The sequence below is a fragment of the Tenrec ecaudatus genome, chromosome 3 (assembly GCF_050624435.1).
Source record: "Tenrec ecaudatus isolate mTenEca1 chromosome 3, mTenEca1.hap1, whole genome shotgun sequence".
Lineage (NCBI taxonomy): Eukaryota > Metazoa > Chordata > Mammalia > Afrosoricida > Tenrecidae > Tenrec > Tenrec ecaudatus.
Window position 1 is genome coordinate 147,478,740 of NC_134532.1, and position 22,819 is coordinate 147,501,558.

The following is a 22,819-nucleotide window of genomic DNA, read 5'->3' on the forward strand; positions in this document are numbered from 1 at the left end:
GGAGTGCCTTGAAAGGCAGCATGCAACTTCCTTAAATTGGTCTTCTGCAGAGTCCCTCTGATATGTGTTACTCAGTCGCTATCTTCCCTTCATCTCTTCTAAGTCATCACATCGCTGTCCTTACATGTTCCTCTTCATTCGTGGAAAGAAAAAGAAGTTGCACAGAGTGAGGTAAAATAAGTAACATTTCACAGCTGCATGCTGTTCTCTGAAATCAGCCATCACATAAAACAAGGTTCAAGTGAAACTGCTTTTATGAAAAAATTCACTGACCAGAGAGAACCTTCCCAGATGATGCCACTTTGTGCACTAACTCAGAAACACAAAACAGGGCAGTCAAGAATTTCATCTTGTTTGGATTCACAATCAATGCTCATGGAAGCAGCAGTTGAGAGAACAAAGGATGCATTGCATTGGGTAAATCTCCTGCACAAGTCCTCTACAAAGGGTTGAAAAACCAAGGCTTTCTTTTGAGGACTAAGGAACACCTGACTCAAACCACTATATTTTCAACCACCTCATATACATGTGAAAGTTGGATATTTAAAGTGCCATGGACTACCAAAAGAACCACCAAACCTGCCTTGTTAGACAGCCAGAATGCTCCCAGAATCAAGGCTGGTGAGACTCCATCTCACATACTTTGGACATGTTATCAGGAGAGACAGGTCACTAGACAAGGACACCATGCTTGGGAAAGTAGAAGGGCAGCGAAAAAGAGGAGACCCTCAACAAGATGGGCTGACATTATGTCTGCAACAATGGGCTGAAACCAAAGAATCGTGATGCTGACATTTGTGGTACATAGGATTGCTATGGGTCAGAACCTACTTGACAGTACCTAACAACAACAACAGAGCTCACAATGAAAACCCAAAATCCATTTGCAAAGTCCCTGCAGTAAATGTGGATTAAGCCTCCATTGAACCTCTTGACCTTTGGTCAATTCGTGACTAGTCTTGTTCTCAAGCACAATACATTGGAAAGTGGATTACAGCCACCACCCAGGGAGGGCTTACCCACATGTGACCTTGATGCAGATCACTATCCTGGGGGTCCAAAAGCTTTATTGGAAGGCCCTGGACTGAACTCTTCTAACAATATACATGTTCCAGTCACAGTCCTGTTCCTGAGTCTATAGTCCCACTTATATTTGTGATTTATCGGTGATCGTCGCCAATCATAAGTCTGTGACAGCTTTCTTTGTTTCATGCCTTATTTAACGAGCTTCCTGATTATAAGTCCATAGACATCATTATGGCCTTGCACTAATGATCTCCCTTATCTGGAAGATGTGTCCTTGTCTTTATCCCATTAAGACTGAATTAATGTTTTCCTTAAACGGTTTATAATTGGGGCCTCTTTTGTACCCTAAAATAACAGTAGAAAGGAAATCCAAGTCTTATAAAAACTGTGCCGATAATGCTTAAAAAAAATAAACTTCATCAATCAAAATGCATGGAGAAAAAAGAACCTTTGGTACCCTTACTGTTTTCCCTCCCCCTTACAAACTTTACTCCAATTCTGACTGGCAGCTATAGTACCTGCATGACTACACCACAGAGGCCACCAGCCACGGATCACACACAAGTAGAGCAGCCTGGGATGAACCACCAGTTCTGGTGTAAGGCCATCACTAGTGGCTGTGAGTGGAGTCTGCCATTTAAATGGAGTAACCACTGACTACTACTTCTCTTCCTGGTTCAACCACTTGGCAACTTTGGCTATGGGTCAACCAAGGAGGGGTTGTCATTGAAGTATGAGAGTGTAAAATCAAGGTTTTCAGACGTGGAGGGAATTTCTAGGTGTGTTTGACAGGTTTAATATTCTAGGGCACCAACTTGTAAGCACCACTGTATCTTGATAATCCAGCCCATTAATGGACTGTTTCCTGTCCAGGTGGACAGCAGGAGCTCCAGTCTGAATTGGCCTTCCCCATGATACAGGGCTTTGAGGGCGTTATTGCTTCGGTAATAAATGGAGCTTCACCACAATGAAGTGAGAACCAGGCTGCCCAGAGGCTCCTGGTTCTGGGTGGGGTGGCTGTCTCCCTGTTGAGAGCTGTGTAGAGTGTTTAGGAAATGGCGCTTCGTAAAAATTCAGTTGAATACATCCAAATGTAGCATGTCTCCTAGCTTGTGTGAAAAATCAGACAGACACACCTCTAGAGGGTAGGAAAAAACAAGTCTCCAGACACCATGTGCTCTCTTTGGAATTCATTTTCATTAAGGTTTTCACAAAAAATACAAAGTTCAAACATCATTGTCTACGTCCACCACAAAACAATCAAATGAGCGGTTAGCACACAAAGATCTTTCTTTACATTTTCAGAAAATATAAATAACAACGTTCAAGGTTTTTATAATTATTTTAACTCAGGGTGTGTGTGACTGTCTTCTTAAGGCTTGATATGCTGCAGCCCCTAAATTACCGAGGGTGCGTACGTAGCCCGCCGTCAGGGTACCCTGCCCCGAGAGAGGCAGGCCACTGTGGGTACATTCCTGAGGTGGCACACACCGACCTGATGATCCGTCAAGCATCCTCCAAGTAGTTGTCAGTGTCATGACTGTTCTTTCTGCTGCTGAGGAAGAGCAGGATGGGGGTCGTGCCCAGTCGCATCCACCTCTCAGAGGATCAATCATGAAGGCAGAGAAGGAAAAACCTAAACACAACCAAACAAACCCAAACCAGACCTATTTTTTTCCAGTAGCCCCAATCGTTTAAAACAGTGGTTTGTACGGGAATTTTTCAAAATTAAATAGTACTGAGAGAAAAGCAGATATTTTGGTTGAATGTTTTAGGAGCGATTAAAGTGGACAGGTGAATGCTGGGAAAACCCTACTGAAAGTACTTCCTCCAGCAGGAGGCGCCATCTCCCCCATCAGGTGCGGGGGCAAGGCCAGGGCCCCCGTCTTGGGAATGAAATCTGAGGGGAGGCTCTCCAGCAGGCACTTGACCTGCTCCTGACCCAGCTTGATCTTGTCATCCAGCTTGCGCTGCTCAATGAGGAGTGTTGACTTCATCTTCACAAAATGCTGGTAGTCCTGGAGCTGCTCCTCCGACAGGTAGTGGGCCAGGATGTCCAGCACCACTCGCTCTCGGCGATCCAGGTTCTCCTTGAGCTCCCGGGCGTCCTCGTGCTGCCCCGACAGGATCTTCCTCTTCTCGTTGAGAGAGCTCTGCCGAGGCAAAAGGCGCAGGTCAGTCAAGGGCAAGGGGAAGGGACCACCAGCCAAAGGGGTGCAGGGAAACCTTCTGCAGGTCTGCACCGGGAATGTTTCCACTCGACTTGTCCCTCTCCTGGGGGGTGGGCTTGCCCTGGGGGGTTCAGAGCAGGGCTGCTCCCCGGGCTGGGGCGGCACTGTGGATACAGACCACCTCCTCTGCCTCGGGGAGGTGGGGAGCCACCAACTTCCGGGTGGGAGTTGAGGGCTTGGCCAGTTGTGCCACCCAGGGAGAGATTTCTTTGAAAATCTGCTCATTATTTTTCATGTTCCCTGATAAATTGTTTTCTCTTATAAAATGTTGTTGCTGTGGAGAAAACATACATTACAAAACCTGTGCCAATTCAGCAATTTCCCGATCTGTAATCCAATGACCTGGTCTCTGGTGACACACAGCCACTATCACGAGGCCCTTCCAGTGATGCCAGCCCTCACCCCCCCCCTTCCTTCCTGTGTGTGTGCTTTGTTCATGTCAGTGACACACACAGTGCCTATCCTTCCAGGACTGGCTGACAGCCTGCGCTTGCCCAATGTTTTCTAGGGTCATCCTGGCTGTGGCGTGCACCAGGCTTCCCTGCTCCAGATGGCAACTCACCACATTTTGTTTTTCTTGTCATCTGTGGATGGATATTTATGCTGTTTCCATATAGTTAATTAACCTCTCCTGCCTTGATTTATTATTCCTACATTGCATTTTATAAGCTTCTCCAGCTTAGTGACTTCAATTGGAATGGGGATCAATTAAATGGGCTGGGGTTTTAAGTCTGGGTTTCTAGACGTAGGAGCCCTGATACCATAGTGGGTTACAGGTCAGGCTGCTAACCCCAAGTGGAGCCGTTTGAATGACTCCAACAGCTACTCCTTGGGAGTAAGAAGGTGGCCAACTCCCATAAAGAATAATAGCATCACTGTGTCCCATACAATTGCTGACAGTGAGTTGTGCTGGGTCTTACTCTCACTTAAAAGGAGGAACCCTGGGGACACGGTAGGAAAGCGCTGGGATGCAGACTGAACCACGCAGTGGCTCCACAAGACAGGTTCCAGCTCACTGGCATGAAGTCAATTCCAACTCAGAGTGACTCTGTGTTCCTGAGACTAACTCTTTACAAGAGTAGAACGCCTTGTCTTTCTCCATGGAGCGGACAATGTGTTCAAACTGCTGGCCTTGCATTCAGCAGTTCAATGTGTAACTACTTCAACACCATGGCTCCTATTCACAGGAGAATGGCCTAGAGGCCTGGCTGCTGTAAAGATTTCAATCTAGAATACTCTATGAGGTAGTTCTGTCCCACAGGGTCGCCAGGAGTGGAAATTGACTCAACAGCACCCCACCACAGCAACAGACTTCAAAGGATGATCTTCAAGGTCCCTTGAGTACTTCCTCTCCCCACTTGCCCTGCAGCTGGGAACCTGTGAAACAGGCATGTTCTCAGGCCCTACCGTGCCTGCTCTGGAGGCTGGGCACAGCAACCTGGGTTTCAACGAGCCCCCCAGGTGCTTCTTTTGCAGCTTAGAACCTCTGCTCTACCCCACAAACAAGGGGACGTCAGCATTTCTACTGCTAGAGGAATTCGTTTCCATTTTCTCTGGAATTTTTGACGGGCTCCTGCACCTTTGGATTCCCTGCAGCCCTGAAGTCATGTTATTTGCACCTATTCTGTACCGCCTCCTCCTCGTAACTATTTTTTTAATCAATATCCATGGAAAGAGAGGAGGAAGTTGGGATGAAAGACACTCTGGCCACTGTGTTTTCTTTTTTCCAAGTGTCTGGAGAGTCAGCATCCCATCCCAGCTTGGCACAGAAGAGGCCTTCTCTAATTCCCGGTGATCTACATGCTGGCTGCAGTCCCTCCTCCCCTTAAACAGAGGCCAAAAGTCTTCTTGAAAGAGGGAATCTTGCCTAACAGCACTTCTCTATGAAAATGTGCTCGGAGGGAAAACTTGTGGAGCTGAATGAGTTGACACTCACCCGTTCTTCATTACTGGCATCTGCCCCAAGGCCACTAAGGACGTTCTCAACGCGGGCCAGGCGTCCTGAGAGGGAGAGCAGCAGGTTGACCACTTTGTCCAAATCCCCGATGAACATCTTGTATTTGTCAAATTCATTGGGCTTGCAATGCTCGCGGATCAAAGTCTCCACTTCTTCTCCCAAGGCGTTATTCAACTTGATGTCCATCAGCACACTCCCCTTGGCTTCCTCAAGGGTCTCAAGCTTCTGAGTAAGGCTCCCAATGAGCTCTGCCTATAACGACAGAGAGCTTTAACTAAAGTGGTCAGTGTAGTAAGCAGTCCCCTCTCCCAGCCACATCCTGTCTCTCCTTCAAGACTCAGTGGCAAGGGCCCCTGCTTCACAACATCTGTCCCCAATAATAGACCTCAGTATTCCCGCCTTGCCCTGAATGCCTCCCAGGCTTCTCTCTGAGCCTTCGAATGCTCACAGCTCGACACCTGATGGCACACTGCCTCCTAGTGGTTTCCAATAGTGATGTGTACACAACAGAGTCATCTTTGCCTTAACCATGTGTTTGTTAACTACTCATCACTGAAGTCTTTCTGAGGGATGCTCACATTGGAGCCTCTTAATAATGCTCTGGGAGAGTGGGCAGGAAGGGCAAATGCTATTTTTGTTTTATAAATCAAAAAGCCAAGATCTTAAAAGAGTTAAAGGGATTGTCCATGGAGCAGAGTTGAATTTTAAGCCCAGCTAGTATTTTCAGAGCAATGGCTACATGCCACAGACGAGGCAACAAAGGCTACACAAATGATCTCATTAAATCATCAAAAATGTTTGTCCACATACAGTGGGTCAAGAAAGTTAGCCTTAGGTGAGGTGAAGTGTTGGCCCCACTGGTGGAGCTGAGGGTCTCCCTCATGTGATTTGAGGGGCCATTCTCATACAGTCATAAGAAATACAGACACTAAAAACCTTAAAGGAAAGTCAGCCCCCTGTCTTTCCACTGCCCCTCCCCCCGGCGTCTGCAGCTATCAGAGCACTAAGGAAGATTCCCTTGCGAGCTGCTGTGCACACTACACATCTTGACACCTAAAATGGGATTATACACATATCAGGGTGTTTGCATGACTGTGATAAAGGTTTCCAGCTGGACTTCATTTATATTCAGTAGGTGCTACTTCCGTGCTCAAAGAGAAACTACCCTCCCCAGTTCTGGTAAAAAGCCTTTCAGTTTTCTCTTAGCTTAGAGTTGCCAGGTGAGAAAAGTACATAATCTTCTTTGGTTAAAACCCATCTTTACAAGTAAGACAGGATCCAGCACAAACCCCGTCTATATCTAAGCATATACTGTATAGCTTCACTGGCAAACTTGGTAAAGAAAGGTGGCAACGTCTAGGTTGGCGTGTTTCATCATTTCAACCCTTTTGTGACCATCAGACATATAATTCCCATCAACACTTATTTCCTTTGGGGAAGCTATTATCCCACTTTTAGTACATGCTGCCATCTGGTGGGGGCCTGTGTAACTGTAAATCTGAAGAACCGGGCATCATCCCAGCAGCACCAGAGAGTCATCAGGATGTATGAGCCCTACTAAGGGTTACTATGAGTCAGAACTGATTCAATGACAGAGTTTTGGGGAGAGACATTATCAACATCAACACTATGTAATTAACCACCCCCATTCATTAAAAACACATTCTATTCCATTCCATTCCTGAAAACACAGTTTAAAAAATTTTCAAAACAATAAACAATTCAGCCTTGAAAAGGCAACTGAAAGAATAAAGGGCGGGGGAGAGTATATATATTTCTGACCCCCAAAATTGAAAGGTATTGATAGGATTTTTGCATTATTTGTTCAGCAAATCTGAACCCAATAAAAAGAAATTATAGCAAAACGATATTTTTCCCCTCATGATCTGCTCACTTCAGAATTGACCCATCAGAGTTTTCAATTCTAATGAGATTTGAAATGTCCTTAAATGAGTTCTGACTTTAATGGTGACAATTTGTTGTCTTTTTGAGTCCTGGTGCCATAGTTAGCTATTCGTTGGGTTGCTAACCGCAAGGTCAACAGTTTGAAACCACCAGCCATTCCCATTGGGAAAGAGAAAGTATTCCCATAAAAGGTTATGGTCTCACAGGGGGTTGATCTGAGTTGGAATCCACTCTATGGAAGTGAGTTTGAGAATTTTAGTCCTGCTTCTGGCATAGCTAAAAAAATCACATCTGTGCCCTTGTACCATGGGCTAGTCACTGACTTTTCTCAAGACATTTGGTTAAGATAATAAAAGGTACAATTTTAATAGTGGAAAAATGTGTGTAGTGTAAAAGCACATAACTTCACCTGAGGAGCAGGAGTCCAAAAACAGGTACACGGATCTTATGTTTTATCTTCCTTACCTTTTAGACAATACCACATTTTCCAGAAAGCAACTCTGACTGGTAGCTATAATATTTACCTACAAGGTAACGTATTAGGTACCTCCAGCAAAATGCCCAGGAAGGTATAGTGATGTTTTAATGTGATACTAGTTCATGTAAAAAGAACTGCAAGGATACTAGGAGGGAAACCAAGAGTTAAACACCAAATGCTGTTATACTTCCCAACATCCCTGGTTAGCTAGAATTACGGGAAACCCCATGCTACAACCCAGGTTCCTCGGGTCGATAGTGAGAGACTGTTAGCTACATGAAGCCAGTGCCGAAGCTTTTACTCTCGGATGGTATTTTCCCCAGGTTTGCTGCCACATACAGGACAACAACTATACTACTTTCTTATCACTCCAACCTCAAGACAAAGCTGACACTCTTTCATCCTTCACATCTAATTTGTCACCAGGTTTGCCCATTTGTTCTCTGATGTTCTGATTAATCTCGTTCTCACGACTGCTACTGTGCTGCCCATAGCCCTGCATCATCACTTCCTAGAGGGCAGGAAGTCTCCGAAATGGCCACCTTCCTCCATAAATGGCAGCCAGACCCACTCTTCTAAAATGCCAATAGGTAATGCCTGACTCTGACTGAGGCCCTGATGGGGACTTCTGGGGTAAAGCCCACTACAGGCTCACTCTCCCACTGACTACAACTAAAATTAGTGGACAGACCTGGAAAGGCTAACAGCAGTAGGCGGACTGCAGAGGGGAGCCTAAACTCGATGTATGTTTACCACTTATAATGCAAGTATGCTTCCTGTTGGGTTTTTAACTTTTTACTCTATCAGCTTCAACTTAGGGCAATCCCACTGCAGATCTACACAGAAGGTGCCAGGGCACAGCAAACAGCAAAAAGTCTGAGAGAACTAGAACAGGGACCTCTGGGACATGGGAACGGTCACGCAAGTCTCGGTCTCTGCTGTTTCTTCCTTTTTTCTATCTCTTCCTCAAGGGGCTCCAGTTGTACACATGGACTGCAGCAGTGGTGGCTCAGGCGCCCAAACCCCGGGGAAAAGCCCTGTCTGGCCAGAGGCACGGGGCAAAGGAGCTCCTGTTGCCTAAAGGCTATAAAGGAATGTTTCCTCCTCTTCTTTCTCAGCGGTGGCCGTCGTGCAGAACACCTCAGAGAACCAGTCTATGCAGCCAGAGGGTCAGAAAAGGGGCCCTCGGCACCAGAGTGCAGGAGAATATTGGGGAGGGGAGGGGAGAGTTGAGAATGAGATCTGTGCATGAACTGACCAAGTCCATCCTCAGTGTGTGATGGGGCAGACCGGAGAGCACACACGAAAGCTGTAAGAGTGAACTGACACGGGAACAGTAACAGACCGAGTGTCTGTCCTCTCAACCTAACCAGGTTGGCTATCTCCTAAACCAAACAAAACCAGGCAAAAGAAGCCAAGCTACTATTCTCAAGAGATTTTCTGTGTGTGTTATTATTTGAAGTGAACTTGTTTGTCACAAGACTCCAAGTTCATTTTAGTTTGACTTTCTTCTTTTTGTCTTTAAACTACTCAGACCACTGTTTAGGTTTGAGAGCTAATCTCAAGAGATTTTTATCAGAGCCAAGAGTCTCATAAAACAATATTTAAAATGTCCAGGATATAATCCCTAACTATTCAACATTCAAAGAACAAGACCAACGTGGCTCATTCTTAAAGGAAAGGATAATCAATGGATACCAACCCTGAGAAACCACATTTCAAATGCTCAAATCCTTTACACTAAATATTATGACTATGATAGATGAAGCAAAAGTAAACACTCTAGAAATTATTGGAAAGATAAACACTATTATCAAGAAATAGAACTAAAAAACATTGGTGTCACGGTGTGCATTTAAACTTAGAAAAAAAGAGAAAGAAATAGAAATGATTATAAAGAAATAAACCAGGCATTGTAGAACTGTTAACTACAACACTTGAAATCATAGGGGGGATAAAAACCACTGGTAGATGGAGATGAGAGACCAAAGTCTGCGAACTCGAAAGCAGCCTAAGGGAAATGACCCAAGCTGAATAGGAAAACCAAAGCAGATTATAAAATAAAACACCAAATACAGACAAAAGAAAGCAAACAAAAAATCAACAGAAACGGGTAGATTTTAAAAGGTCTAATATTTGTCTCACTGGTGCCCCAAAAGGACAAGAGACTGATTAAGAAAAAATATCTGAAGACATAATGGCTAAAAACATCTCAAACTGGATGAAAGGCAACCCATTTACGGAATCAAGCTCAGCAAAGTCCAAACAAGAAAAACTTGAAGAAAACCACACAACAATGAAATGGCTGGAAATGGAAGAGAAAAAAACCTTGAAAGCAGTTGTAAAAACAGCACACTGCATAGAGGGTATTTTGATGACCACCCATTTCTCATTAAAAACCACCGGGGCAAGAAGACCGCGAAACCCCGCATCAGAGGGTGAAAAGACAAGAACAGTTAACCCCGGAATCCATACACAGTGGCCACACCCTTTAGAAATGATGGCCAAATAAAGTCTCAGGTGAGGGCAAAATAAGCGACGCTGTATCCTACAGGCTGGCTCTACATGAAGGAAGATGAACAGAGATGGGCACCTGAGAACCAGCTGGGTGGTAATGAGCTCTTGGGGAAAAACAACTGATTCCAAAGAACAACAGGTTCACCGGGACTTTTGAAATACTTCTCTAAGTCCCAGAAGCTAAAGCTTTTTAGCCTTCAGAATAAGGGAATTATGGGCTTTTTAAAAGAGATTTTTGCCTGTTTAGCATGGCAGGACTTAACCCCCCCACACTTGAAATCTCTAATTACTATTTTTGTTAAGTCATTTTAAATTGTAAATTAGGTGGGGACTTGCATTTCAGATCGACTTTGTATTCAACAGTTTAAACTATTAATCAAACCTGCCCCCTACCCCCAGCTCTAATTATTAAACTGGTTTTAGTTTTGTACATATGTCAATGTTTGGCCAACTAAAACTAGTTCAGATTCTCTCACTTAACTCTGAAGTTTGCTTGGAATACTAGTGTCCATTATCTAGGGCAGGGGTGTCAAACTGGCAGCCCCTGGTGTAATTTTTTGTGGCCCACAATGCTCTGAAATGAAATGTAAGGAGGGAATTGTGTGTATTTTCTTCATAACAATTTTTTTCTATTTTAATTTTATTTCAGAGCATTGTGGGCCACCAAAAATTACCTCAGGGGCCACATGCGGCCCTTGGGCCACCAGTTTTGACACCTCTGATGTAGGGTGTATAAATAAGTAATATGCTTAAATGCCATTTTCAATTTTTGAATGTTTATTATAATCACTTGGAACACTAATTTCCATGAATCCGGAGTTTCGGGCCTAGAAATATCTTAAATTATTAGCAGATCTAGGTATTTTAGGTACACATTTTAATATCTTGCAGACACTGCCATAAAGCCACATTTTGTCTTGAAACTGTGTCAGGAAATGAATACTCAAAAATTCCTGGGGGTGCAACTAATGAACGTGCTCAGCTGCCGGCCCCAAGTCCATCCAGATGTACCTCAAGAGAACGGCCTTCCAACCCCCCCTGGGAACTCCATGAAGGCCAGTTGTTTGTAACCCCAGTATGTTAGTATTCCACTACCCTATGGTAACATGCCAATTACATTCTCAGACAGTACAGCAGTACACGAAAATCATAGCCCACACCCAGCTGGACCATCATCGCTTCCACTTTGTAAAGAACACCAAGGACAAAGAAAAGTCAAGCTACTTGCTTAACTTTATTCAAATCCAGATCTCCTTTCTGATTTCACACCTGTCCTCAGTGGCACTCTTGATCTTGTTCTTTAATAGCAAAGCCCAGTTTGGGAGTCTGGTCCTTTATAACTTAATCCAACACTGACTTAATGTTCATGCTGTGTGTTAGGCCTGGGTAATGTGGCCCTGTCCACATTCTCTTCCTGTGTCTCATAATGTCCTCTAGAAGTGGCCCTTCCCACACTGTCCTTGTGTACACTTGAGCTTTTTGAAGCCTGTTACCCTGTGTACAAAGGCTCAGGACATGGCCAGGCCCCAAACCACTGTTACTGTTACCCTGATAGTTTGGGTTTGGAATTAGGGACATTCATTTCAAACCGTGGCTCAGATGAAAGGTTCTCCATCCCATCCCTACCCCCATCCAACAACAACAAAAAAACCCAATCAAACCACCATGACAGAGTGGATGCCAACCTGTAACGACCCTACAGGACAGAGCTGATCTGCTCCTTATCGCTTCTGAAACTGTAGGCCTTTAGGGGAGTAGACAGCCTTAGCTTTCTCCCATGGAATGGCAGCTGAGTTTGAACCACTGACCTAGTGGATAGCAGCCTAACACTTAAACTGCTGTACCAATATAGAGAGAACCTCAATTTTAGCTTAATTCCCAGGGCAGCAAGGTTTCATGCAGCTGACCTGGGAGTAATTTTTAACAGACTCTGGAATCAGTTTTAAGTTTAAATCCTGTTTTTAATCTCCTATGAGCTGTGTAACCTCATGCAAATTGCTTAAATTCTCAGAGGGCCTTTGTGTGAAACAAAGAGGATTATATACCAGTATGTTAAAGCCACAGGCCACATCTAGAACATAGAGAGTGCTCAATAAATGGTGCCTGATGCTATTTCCAGGGAAGATTAATTCAACCTCTATTTTCCCTATTCTCAGGTGAAAAATAGTCAGAATCCTGAGAGGAGAGGCTGATAACGAAGTGATGGAAAGCAGTGAAAGACTACATTAAGGCGGGGAATAAAAAGCAATGCGTAAGTTGCCACACTGCTACTGCAGAGCTCCATGCACTGTAGCAGGGACTAGAGGGGTCTGCAGGGCCAGCCCCAGTCCCAATGATGCGGACACCCAATGCCCACCCAGAAGAATGCACTTCAGAGGACAGCACTGAAGCTATAGCTTGGGGAGAGGGGCACATCTGATCAGAGCACACTGGAGAAACGAAGAGGGATAGAGAGGGCAGGGAATATATCCTGGCCCACCAAGCCCCGAGGACGATATTCCTTCTCAGAGCAGACAATACACAGAGAGGACCATAGTGCCAGCCCCACCACAAGAAGAGACCTCTGTCACTGAACCATAGCGCTATGGGGACAACACTGAAGACATGGTGCGGAATTGTGCCCAGTCTGACCCCATGCAACAGAACAGCAAGGGGAGCAAAGCGATGAAATCCTCGGGGGAATAACAAAAATAGACTTTGGGGACAGAGTGTGGCACCCCATCAGACTGGCCTGGAAAACACTCATAAAGGCCAAAAACCAGACCTTGAACTATTTACAGCAACAGTTCCCAACCTGTGGGTCGTCCAATTCATAACAGCAGCAAAATTAGTTATGAAGTAGCAATGAAAATAAGTTTATGTTTGGGGGGTCACCACAACATGAGGAACTGTATTAAAGGGTCGCAGCGTTGGGAAGGCTGAGAACCACTGATTTACAGGCTTTTTCATTTGTGTCAGTAGCTTTGTTTTTGTGTGTGTGTGTTGTTGTTTTGTTGGTTTTGACTTCCTTTGTTTTGTTTAGCTTTGCCTATTTTTTGTGATTCTGCATGTCTATCTAGATAAGATAGGTGGGATAAACAATTCGGAGATGAAAAGAATGGGACAGATGGTTCTGGAGGGATGCTGGAGAAGGGGAGGTGGGAGAAAGGAAAGGGTGTGTCGGTGGGACCAATCGAGTGACAAGGGAACAAGTGAACTAAAATCAATGGAGAGAAGGGTGGAGGATGTCTAGGGGGGCTTAATCAAGGGCAATGTAGCAGCGAGGAATTACTAAACCCCAAGGAATGCAGAAAATAGTGGGACAAGAGGAAAGTAAAAGGAAATAGAGGAAAGAGCCAGGAGGCAAAGGGCATTTATAGAGGTCTAAATGCAGGCATGTGCCTATGTAAATACATTTATATATATAACGAGAGGGGAAAAGATCTATGTACTTATACCTATATGTTAAGAATTAAAGTTGCAGACAGACATTGGGCTTCGACTCAAGTACTCCCTCAACACAAGAGAACTTTGTTCTAATAATCCAGCATTCCGTGATGATCACCTTTCTAAAAATGAGATTGGGTGTGCAATTATTCACTTTTGTAAGCATGGATAAATGGTTTTAATTATTGTTGTGAGTTACTACGGATCACAGAATTGTTCTACGGTCACAGAATTGACCCATGTGTGTTAGAGGAGAATTGTGCTCCATAGGGTGATCTTCTGGGCAAGCCACCAAGCCTGTCTCCTGAGGTGCTTCTAGGTGGGTTTGAACTGCCACTAGCAGTCAACCTAATGGTCAAGTACTCAATCAGTCAAACTAGTGGTCAAGTACTTAGTCTAGTAGTTTCAGTGAGTAGTTAATCATCTGCATCACCCAGGGACTCCTTGATAAGTAATAGCTTAGAATTAATCTTATTTCTATAAAAAGAACACTGAAATAGCGCGTATTTTTGAAGGGAAACAAAAAAGAGTGGCTCACCTTCCTGACACAATTGCTGAAGACAAAGTGAGTGCATAAGCAAATGTGAAGAAAGCTGATGGTGCCCAGCTATCAAAAGATATAGCGTCTGGGGTCTTAAAGGTTTGAAGATAAACAAGCGGCCATCTAGCTGAGAAGCAACAAAACCCACATGAAAGAAGAGCACCAGCTTGTGTGATCATGAAGTGTTGATGGATCAGGTATCAGGCATCTAAAACCCACAACAAAATCATACCCAATGTGAATGGGGAGGGGGGAGGGAGGTGTGGAGACCCAAAGCCCATCTGTAGACAATTGGACATTCACTTACAGAAGGGTCACAGGAAGAGATGAGCCAGTCAGAGTGCAGTATAGCACTGATGAAACACACAACTTTCCTCTAGTTCTTTAATGCTTCTTCCCCCCCCCCCCCCACTATCATGACCTCAATAATTCTACCTTACAAATTGAATTAGACCAGAACATGCACACTGCTACAGATAAGAGCGTGCAACACAGGGAATCCAGGAGAGAAAACCCCCTAAGAGCCAACAATGAGAATAGAGATACCAGGAGGATAAACGGAAGGTGGGGGTAAAATGGAGAATCGATCACAAGGATCAACATATAACCCCCTCCTGGCGGGAAGAACAACAGAAAAGTGGGTCAAGGGCAACAGAGAACAATGTAAGATATGAAAATAATAATCTATAACTTATCAGGGGTTCATGAGGGAAGGCAGGTGGGGAAGGGAGGAGAAAAATGAGGAGCTGATGTAAAGGGCTCAAGTAGAAAGAAAATGCTTTGTAAATGATGATGGCAGCACATGCACAAATGTGCCCGACACAATGGATGAATGCATGGATTGTGTTATGACATGTAAACGTATTTAAAGTATAAAAGTATTTAATTTTAAAAAGCCCCATGCAAAAATAAACAAAGCCAAACACACTATGATGATGAAAATTGTATGTAAAGTGTCAAAGTTAAAGAAGTAATGTAACCTTGGTGGTGTTTACATAGCCTTTTCCTTGGCCTGGGGATCCCTGGGGAATGCAAATGGGCAATGCGTTTGCTAACTGAAAGGTTGGAGGTTCCAGTCTACCCAGAGGTACTTCAGATGAAAGGCCTGGTGTGGACTTCTGAAAAACCAGCCACTGAAAAGCCTACGGTATAAAGAGGGCCTTGTTTCATATCAATGTGGGTGCTTAGCACTGCTGGAGCGGCCTAAGTCAAGAGGACACTCCGAGGCAGGTGTTTCACTGTGGTCACTGCTCTGACGGTGACATGAACACGTCCGCCTGTCCTGTGAGCTCCCAGAGTTGGGTGAACAGGAGGGAAAGAATACTCAACTGCCCCTCAGTCGACCCCAGCAAGCCACAGTGGCCTTATAGGAGAGAAGTGCCCTGTGTGTTTCCAAACCTGTCGCTTTTTTTGTTTTGTTTTGATGGGAGGAGAAAGCCTTATCTTTCCACCACCCTCCCACTCCCCCACCCCCCCACCCCCGAGCTGCTGATGGTTTTGAACTGTTGACCTTGTTGTGAACAGCTCAATACATCCCCAGGGTTTGTACAAGTGCTCCTAAACACCTTAGATCTCTCCTGCTTCCACTATATGCCGGTTCTAAGGTTTATATTCAAGGGATAAATAAGAGAGCTTAGACAATGTACTGTAGGAAAAAAATGAAATAGAACCACATAGGTTTCGCCAGGAAAAAGTACCACTTAGAGTCCAGGTTCATTAGCAGCCAACCTGTAACAGAGTCCCTTTTCAGCATGGACACCCAAGGTGGGTGAAGAGCTGTAAGCACAGGAAGGCGGCCTGTATAGAAAATGGCATGCCAAGAACTTTCTCCCAGGTAGAAGTAGCGGCTTCAGAGATCTCTGGTATGTGGGAGACAGCAGCAGTGTGGTCATTTTCAAAATGGTTAACATTTCAAAATGATACTCTTGTCCGCAGGAGTATCAAAGGCTGAAACACTGAATCCCAACCCTACACTTTCTATCTACTCATTAGGTAAGGCAGAGAGTTGGGAGACTCTGAAGGTTAGTATCAACTCCATTCAGAAGGACCTTTTAATAACTACTCTGTCCTTACACTAAGTTTCTAGATTTTCTTGTTTTCCTTTTTACTGTGAAACACAAGCCAGGTATCATACAGAGCCTTGGCAATGGCTGGTCAACTGCAGAGAACAGGATGGGGTGTTGATGCTGAGTGGACCTAGCACCAGCCCAACTATTACTTAAAAAAATTTTTTTTATTAGGCTTTTACGAAATGACTTCACCTCTCTTGTGCTTCACTTTTGTCATTATAAATGAAAATGGCAGTGGCTTACCTGCCAACTCAGGAGAATTGTGAGGAAGTTGCGCAAAGAGGCATGCAGGTTCAAAGTATCGTGATGGCTTTGGCTAGGCTTGGGGGCGCAGTAGGCCACTTCCTCTCCTGTCGGAAGGCAGTAACTGCTAACTGCCAAGCCCTTGACTATACGCCCACTCCTTGCTGACTGACTATCCTGCTAACTGCTATTTTATAAAGATAGTTTTAGATAACGGATTATCTTGTACATCTTCGACAGTATCTAATCCCAGCGTCTGAGGAGACTCACACTGGCTGTGACTGATTGTATGCAAGCGGCGCGGCAGCTATGCAATCATGTAACACTGTCTTCTACTTGGTGATCTCGAGTGGTCATGCTCTCACCTTCATCTTCCATGCTGACTTGGCATAATGACCTAGCCTTTAGAACTTAATCATGCCAATAAATGAGGTGTGGAAAGGGATACCCATTCTCAGCTCACCTTCTTTTCATTGACGTCTGCCTGTTCCTCTTCCTCATTCACTTCTTGCGGCATATTTTTGATTTTGTTCAAAAGCTCAGCCTTGGGAGCAGACACACTGTAGTAAGCCGAACTGTTGGCCAACATGCCCGCCATTTCCTTTTCTTCACTCCTAGACCACAAGGAACAAAAAGTAAAGGCACACAGAAGCTTCATTATGCTGTACATAGTCTGTCCCTTCAGAAATGTGCAATAATACTCTATTACATGTCTTACTCAGAAATTAGGATCTATTAACTACTAAGTATTTACAAATGAGTGATTACTATGCAGAGAGTGGCCCTTGAATCCAGGCAAACTTGGGATGGAACCCACCAATGGCAGGATGCAAAAGCACGAACACTGTGGCCTCAGGCATGACTGACAGGTTTCGATCCACACTTCCTGTGCCTTACAGTTTTTCTTTTCCGCTCTCAGAATCTGTTCACAAACCCTGACCCTGCTTCCCCACAAGTGAAACGTGCTTACTCAAAACTATGATTTAAAAAAATAAAAAAAGGTCCGCAGGAAGAGGGCCAAAGTATTTTTTTGGACAAATCAACCCTCTGGAGACTTAAAAAACAAAACTCAAACACCTCTGTAAGTAGAAGAGGCAGACATCTGAAGTAGAAAGAGTTATATCCCAAGTTCATGGAAGATGATGTTAAATTTCTTTGACATGTTGTCAAATTTTATACTGTTTAGTATTGGTGCCATTGAAAATAATTTTCATTGTACTTAATATTACAAGAGAAACAGGAAAAGGTATCAAAAATAACTACTTGACTTTTAGTGTAGCAAGTGGTTAGATATTGAGCTGCTAACTGCAAGGTCAGCAGTTTGAAACCACTAGCTGCTCCAAGGGAGAAAGATGAGGCTTTCTACTTCCTAAGACAGTGACAGTCTCAGAAACCCATAGGGGCAGTTCTACCCTGGCCTACAGGGTCACTATGAGTTGGCATCGACTCAATGACAGTCAATTTGGTGCTTAAAAACCTCCCCGTCTGGATATTTTTAGTGGGTTACCTAATACTACTGCCTTTTAGTTGTGTTTCCTATCATAGGCCAGACTAATGGTCTTTATTAAAGGAAATATTTCCCTAATATTTGTAATGAAGCTATTGTTTTTCCCAGCAATACAGATAATGATGTGCCTTGAGGGAAAAAACACCCCAGAAAACTGTCTTTAAAAAGGAACGGCTTCACAGCTTGGATATTTTGAAAATACCAAGTTATTTCTCCAAATGTGGTCTCACTGTATGCTTGCCCCAAGCAAATGACTGAAGAAGCAGCATCGCCTCAACGTTGGCATGGTGAACCAAGTATGTGACTGTGATATAAAAGGTATGAACGAAAAACCCCTGTAGGAAGTCCATGCAGAAGAAAGTACTCAAACTTGACTTGCTCTTTCCTTTTTCTTCCACTTTCCAAATGTGTGCATACTTCCTTGAACGAATTATGTTTACTCATTCTCTGAAAACATGCTTGTGGCTGACGTATGACAAAGTTATAGTTCATGGTGAAACAAGTGACCAGGCTGCTCCTTCCAAGAAGGGAATGCTGAGAACGTCCTCCGCAAGCTATCTGTGCAGCTGTCTGTGACCGGAAACTAATGGAGTGTCCTTATGAAAAGGTGACGACGTGCGACACATGTGCAACCCTCCCCCTCCTGCAAAACTCTCGGTCCTGCTCCCTCTTCCTGAGCTGTGAAGCACTGGATCAAATCCAACCATACACTCTATTCTCTCTCCTCACTGGGGTTATGTTTTACTCTCTGATAGCAGTGTAAAGACTGTGAGGGAGTCGGCACAGCAGCTGGCCAGTGGCCCCTGCAAGCTGCTCCTTTGTGCAGGGCTTCCAACTGGTTCATTTACAACCCAGATGTACTGAAGCAGGATGCTAGCAAGATCCCTGTAGACTCTGATTCAGTATATCTGCGTTGTAAATGCCAATTCTCAGCAGGGAGCAAACTGGAACAAACCAGGTGGAAGCCCTGCTTTTGGGGAATGTATAAGAATGATACTGATTCTGATTGTCACAGAAAGGCAGTGAGCCGCCATGACTTAATTAATGTGAAAATGTTTTCAAAGTGCTACACAAAACTCAGATGTAGGTTATTTCTTTCTCTTCCATGGTTGACCATAATCTTTCCGACATTTACTGTATTGTTGCTGTGTACATACATTTTTCCCTCTTGAGTAACCTGAGGAAACACCATGTAAGTGTGGGAAAGTTGGGCTTGGTCAAAATGAACTAATAGGACCTCTCTCATCTCCTTATTGACTACACACAGAATGGGGGTGGGGGTGTGTGGTGGGGGGGAAGGCAGAGATTTCTACTAGGCTGGAGAACAGAGCAGGAGTTGGAAATCTGACATTTACTGCTGTGCTTTACTGTTGGCAAGCCACTTTTCAGAATCTACCTGCGAAATAAATGGTTCTACAGGTATAAGGCCATCTTTATACTGTGGTCGAAAGAACCATGGAAAAGTCCATTTACCTGTTCCTTGCTTGATGGGATCTCTCCCTAGGCAACACAGCCAGGATGCACTTTTGTTACGGCTCGTTGATACAGAAGATGCCCTGGCATGGCAATGGTGTTCTGGTTTCAACCTGCCACTGGCTCCTTGGGAGAAAAGACCTGGCATTTTGCCACCCAAAAGACTTCGTGTGAGGCAGTTCTAACCTGTCATAAGGTCGCTCTCAACCGGACCTCGACAGCACCTACCAGCAGTTTTATAAATAAGACACTTGCTGTCTCAATAGTCACACGTACCATTTAGCAACATTACTTATATGACTCATGCCGTGTGAGCATCCCCACTAGCCATCCCCACTGTCCCATCACCTGTAACAGAAGCTCAGGGTAATGTTTTGATCCCAGTGACTTAGAAAAAAGGGTACGTATCTAAACATATGTGTGTGCAAACTTATGCATACATACATATGTATACACACACATATATATTTTCTCTTAGGACTATTTATTATATTGAAAGTGGGCCTCTCAGGCCTTTGCAGAACTAAATCCCACAATGGTTATTTGCAGGCAGGCTGTGCACAACAGGACAATGCCTGTATTCGCCAGAAGATGGCAGCATACCATCCTTTTGGGAACTCCCCGGGAAGGTGCTGTCAAAGACCACTTCACTTTGAAATTGGTTGTGTCAGCATATGCTCTGCCCGTATCGCATCCTTTCCTCAGGCAAAATGAAAGGAAACAAGACAGATCAAAGCATGGCATGTTTGCTAGTTACTTAGCTAAGATCAGTAGAAATGTCCACAGTATAACAGCGATTAGTCATTGGGTTGAGATCTGCAAGGTCTGCCGCTCCAAACTAACTAACAGCTGCTCCTCAAGATAGGGCTTTGTATTCCCGGAAAGTCTCAGAAACCCACAGGGGCAGTTCTATCGTTCCTACAGGGCAGAGGTCCTCAAACTACGGTCCGCGGGTCACATGTGGCTCGCCAAGGACATTTATCCAGACCACTGGGTGTTTTTGCCCCGGTTTGTTTTTTTATTTCAAAGTAAGATATGTGCAGTGTGCATAGGAAGTTGTTCATAGTTTTTCTTTTAACTATAGTCCGGCCCTCCAATGGGTCTGAACTGGCCCCATTTAAAAAGTTTGAGGACCCCTGCTATAGGGTCACAATGCCGTATCAACTCAATGGCAGGGAGTTTTAAGAGAAAATGCTGTTCTTATTTAATCTGGAAGCCACTAACTGCTGAGCCTCAGTCTGTCAATTCACATGGTATTCATGGAAAACTAAACCGGAAATAAAACCACGGAAGCTTTCCTCTAGTGGTCTTTTGAGGAGATCAAGCAGGCCTCAGGCGAGCAGAGTAACCCAGAAGAAACGTAAAGAATGACAATCAAAGACTGCTCCCCGCGCTTTCCCTGCTTGTGGCTGGGCGCTGGGATCTGCGCTCCAGGACAGGGAACATCCACTACTCCTGGCGTGAGAACAGACACACACAGGCTGACAGTGCTGCCTTCCACTCCTCGGAATTCAGCAAACCTCCACCTTGGCTCCTTGGATCTAAACGTCAGTGTTTTAAGTCAATCTGTTCCCCTGGGCTTTTGCCTAGTTCTACAAAGCCCATGTTGACATCAGCCACGGGGAAGCATGGCATCTCACTGCTGGGTCTGCTACTTCGACAGGACCCCCCACCTTCCCCCCACCCCTGGCACTCTACAAATCTAGCTCTATGATGGAGCGATAATTCTGAGTTTGCTGAGCTGGGGGATGAAGGGCAGTGGCACAGTCCTGTTGCACTCCCTAAGAGCCTGCACCAGAGACACAGAGGTCAAGTTCCCATGCAGACAACCTTGTCTGGGCATTGCCCTTCATTTCTCTGTGCTTCAGTTCTCTCATTTGTGAAACAATAGGAGTGGCAGTTACCCCAGAAGGTTCTTGTGAACATTCAATGAGATGGTGTTTACATGAAAAAATTAATACGACGTTTAATATGCAGAACAAGAACCAAGATATTAATAGCAAATACTATTACTGCTGCTACTACTATTTTGTGTTGGGCAAGTGACTGGTAACTTGCCAGAGAGTCATTCTGTCTGCTCATATCATGCTTTCCAACTTCCCCTAAGGCTGAGATGGAATGCCACTTTTGGGTCAGGAGCTACAAAGCAGAAGGGGATAGCAGGAAAGTCATCCTAAGCTTACACTGTCCTTCTGGAGGGAGCTTGATTCTAAGATTACCAGGAATCCAGATGTCATCAGCACATACCGTTTGCAGTCGCCTCCTGAGTAGATGACAGCTCTCTGTATGACCTTCCCTCTTATGCTGTTGTCCTTCACCAGGTGAACATCCCGGGGGAATAAGCCTTCCATCAGGTCCATAGTCGTCTTCATTCTGGAGTCGGGGTCCAAAATGTCCGCCAGAGATTTGTCCTGGTGCACAATCTCCTTGGCAAGAGCCTCTGTCCTGATGTCTTCTGACTTCTGAGGACCATCACTGACCTTCTCTTCTAAGCCCTGAGTTCCAGTGACTGGATTGTGGACCAGGCGTGGGGTCTGAGTGGGGGGTGGCTCCCCTGGGCTTGGCTGCTTGTCAAGAGACCCAGCCAGTTGGAGCTGGTCACTCGTGAAGGAGGGCAGGCTGGCCTCTTGGGCTTCTGAAGCTTTGATAGAAGAATAGGCTCTGGAAGCCAGTATCTGACTACTCACCAAAGGGGCTGCGTCAGGCACTGCTCTTTCTCTCTCGGTCAGTACCTTGGGGAATTTGCTAGAGCTGCTGGGGCTATTAAAAACAAAGCACACGTGAGTGGTAAGAGAGGTGTAGCCAGAAAGGCAAAAGGAGATGCTTCCCACTTTAGGTACGAGACGAGAGATACTACTCTATTTCCAAGTTTAATATTCGCCAAAGGACCGTCTCCTCCTGAGACGAGTAGGTGGGTTACAGGGAGGCTGCGTCACTTTTTGAACAGAGAATGGGGTAATAAGTCATTCTCGTGGTGTTTAAAGGAAGTTAACAAAAGTTTCTGGTTATGGTGTTTTGACAAGTCACTTGTCCTAAGGAGTGTATGTTGGGAAATGCTTCTTCCCCATTCTTCTGGTTTCTAAGAGGCTTTCCCTCAATATTATTTACCTTTAGCCCGACCTATTTAACTCTTCCTACAGACACTGCATGGTTTTTAAAAGGGAAATTAACCATTCATAGTCCAGCCTCTTCTTTCCTTAAGAATGCGGCTACCTCCATTTCCCAGATCAGCTTCAACATCATGTCTTCAATAAAAGCTGTTTAATACTAAGTATTAGAAAGCCCACTGTGATAGTTATGGTTTTGTTGGGTGTTTTTTTTAATAGTTAAGGTTTTGTGTCCACTTGACTAGGCCAAAGATTCTCAGTGGTTTGGCAGTTAAGACATAGTGATGGTTATCTCCCACGATGAGATCTAATATGTAACTAGCTCCATGATGAGATTAG

General features: G+C 44.7%; 1 protein-coding gene across 2 annotated transcripts in view; it reads right to left on the reverse strand.

Annotated features, from left to right (window-relative positions):
• Positions 1 to 2,209: 2,209 nt before the first annotated feature.
• SHROOM3 (shroom family member 3) overlaps positions 2,210 to 22,819 on the reverse strand; it is a 108,692-nt gene continuing 88,082 nt past the window's right edge. For both annotated transcript variants that reach the window (XM_075544168.1, XM_075544169.1), the window contains 4 exons: positions 21,621 to 22,133; positions 16,857 to 17,007; positions 5,194 to 5,466; positions 2,210 to 3,179 (listed from right to left, as the gene is read on the reverse strand). In XM_075544168.1, coding sequence (XP_075400283.1) covers positions 2,808 to 3,179; positions 5,194 to 5,466; positions 16,857 to 17,007; positions 21,621 to 22,133 — 1,309 coding nt within the window. In that variant the 3' untranslated portion in view covers positions 2,210 to 2,807. The remainder of the gene's footprint in view (positions 3,180 to 5,193; positions 5,467 to 16,856; positions 17,008 to 21,620; positions 22,134 to 22,819) is intronic.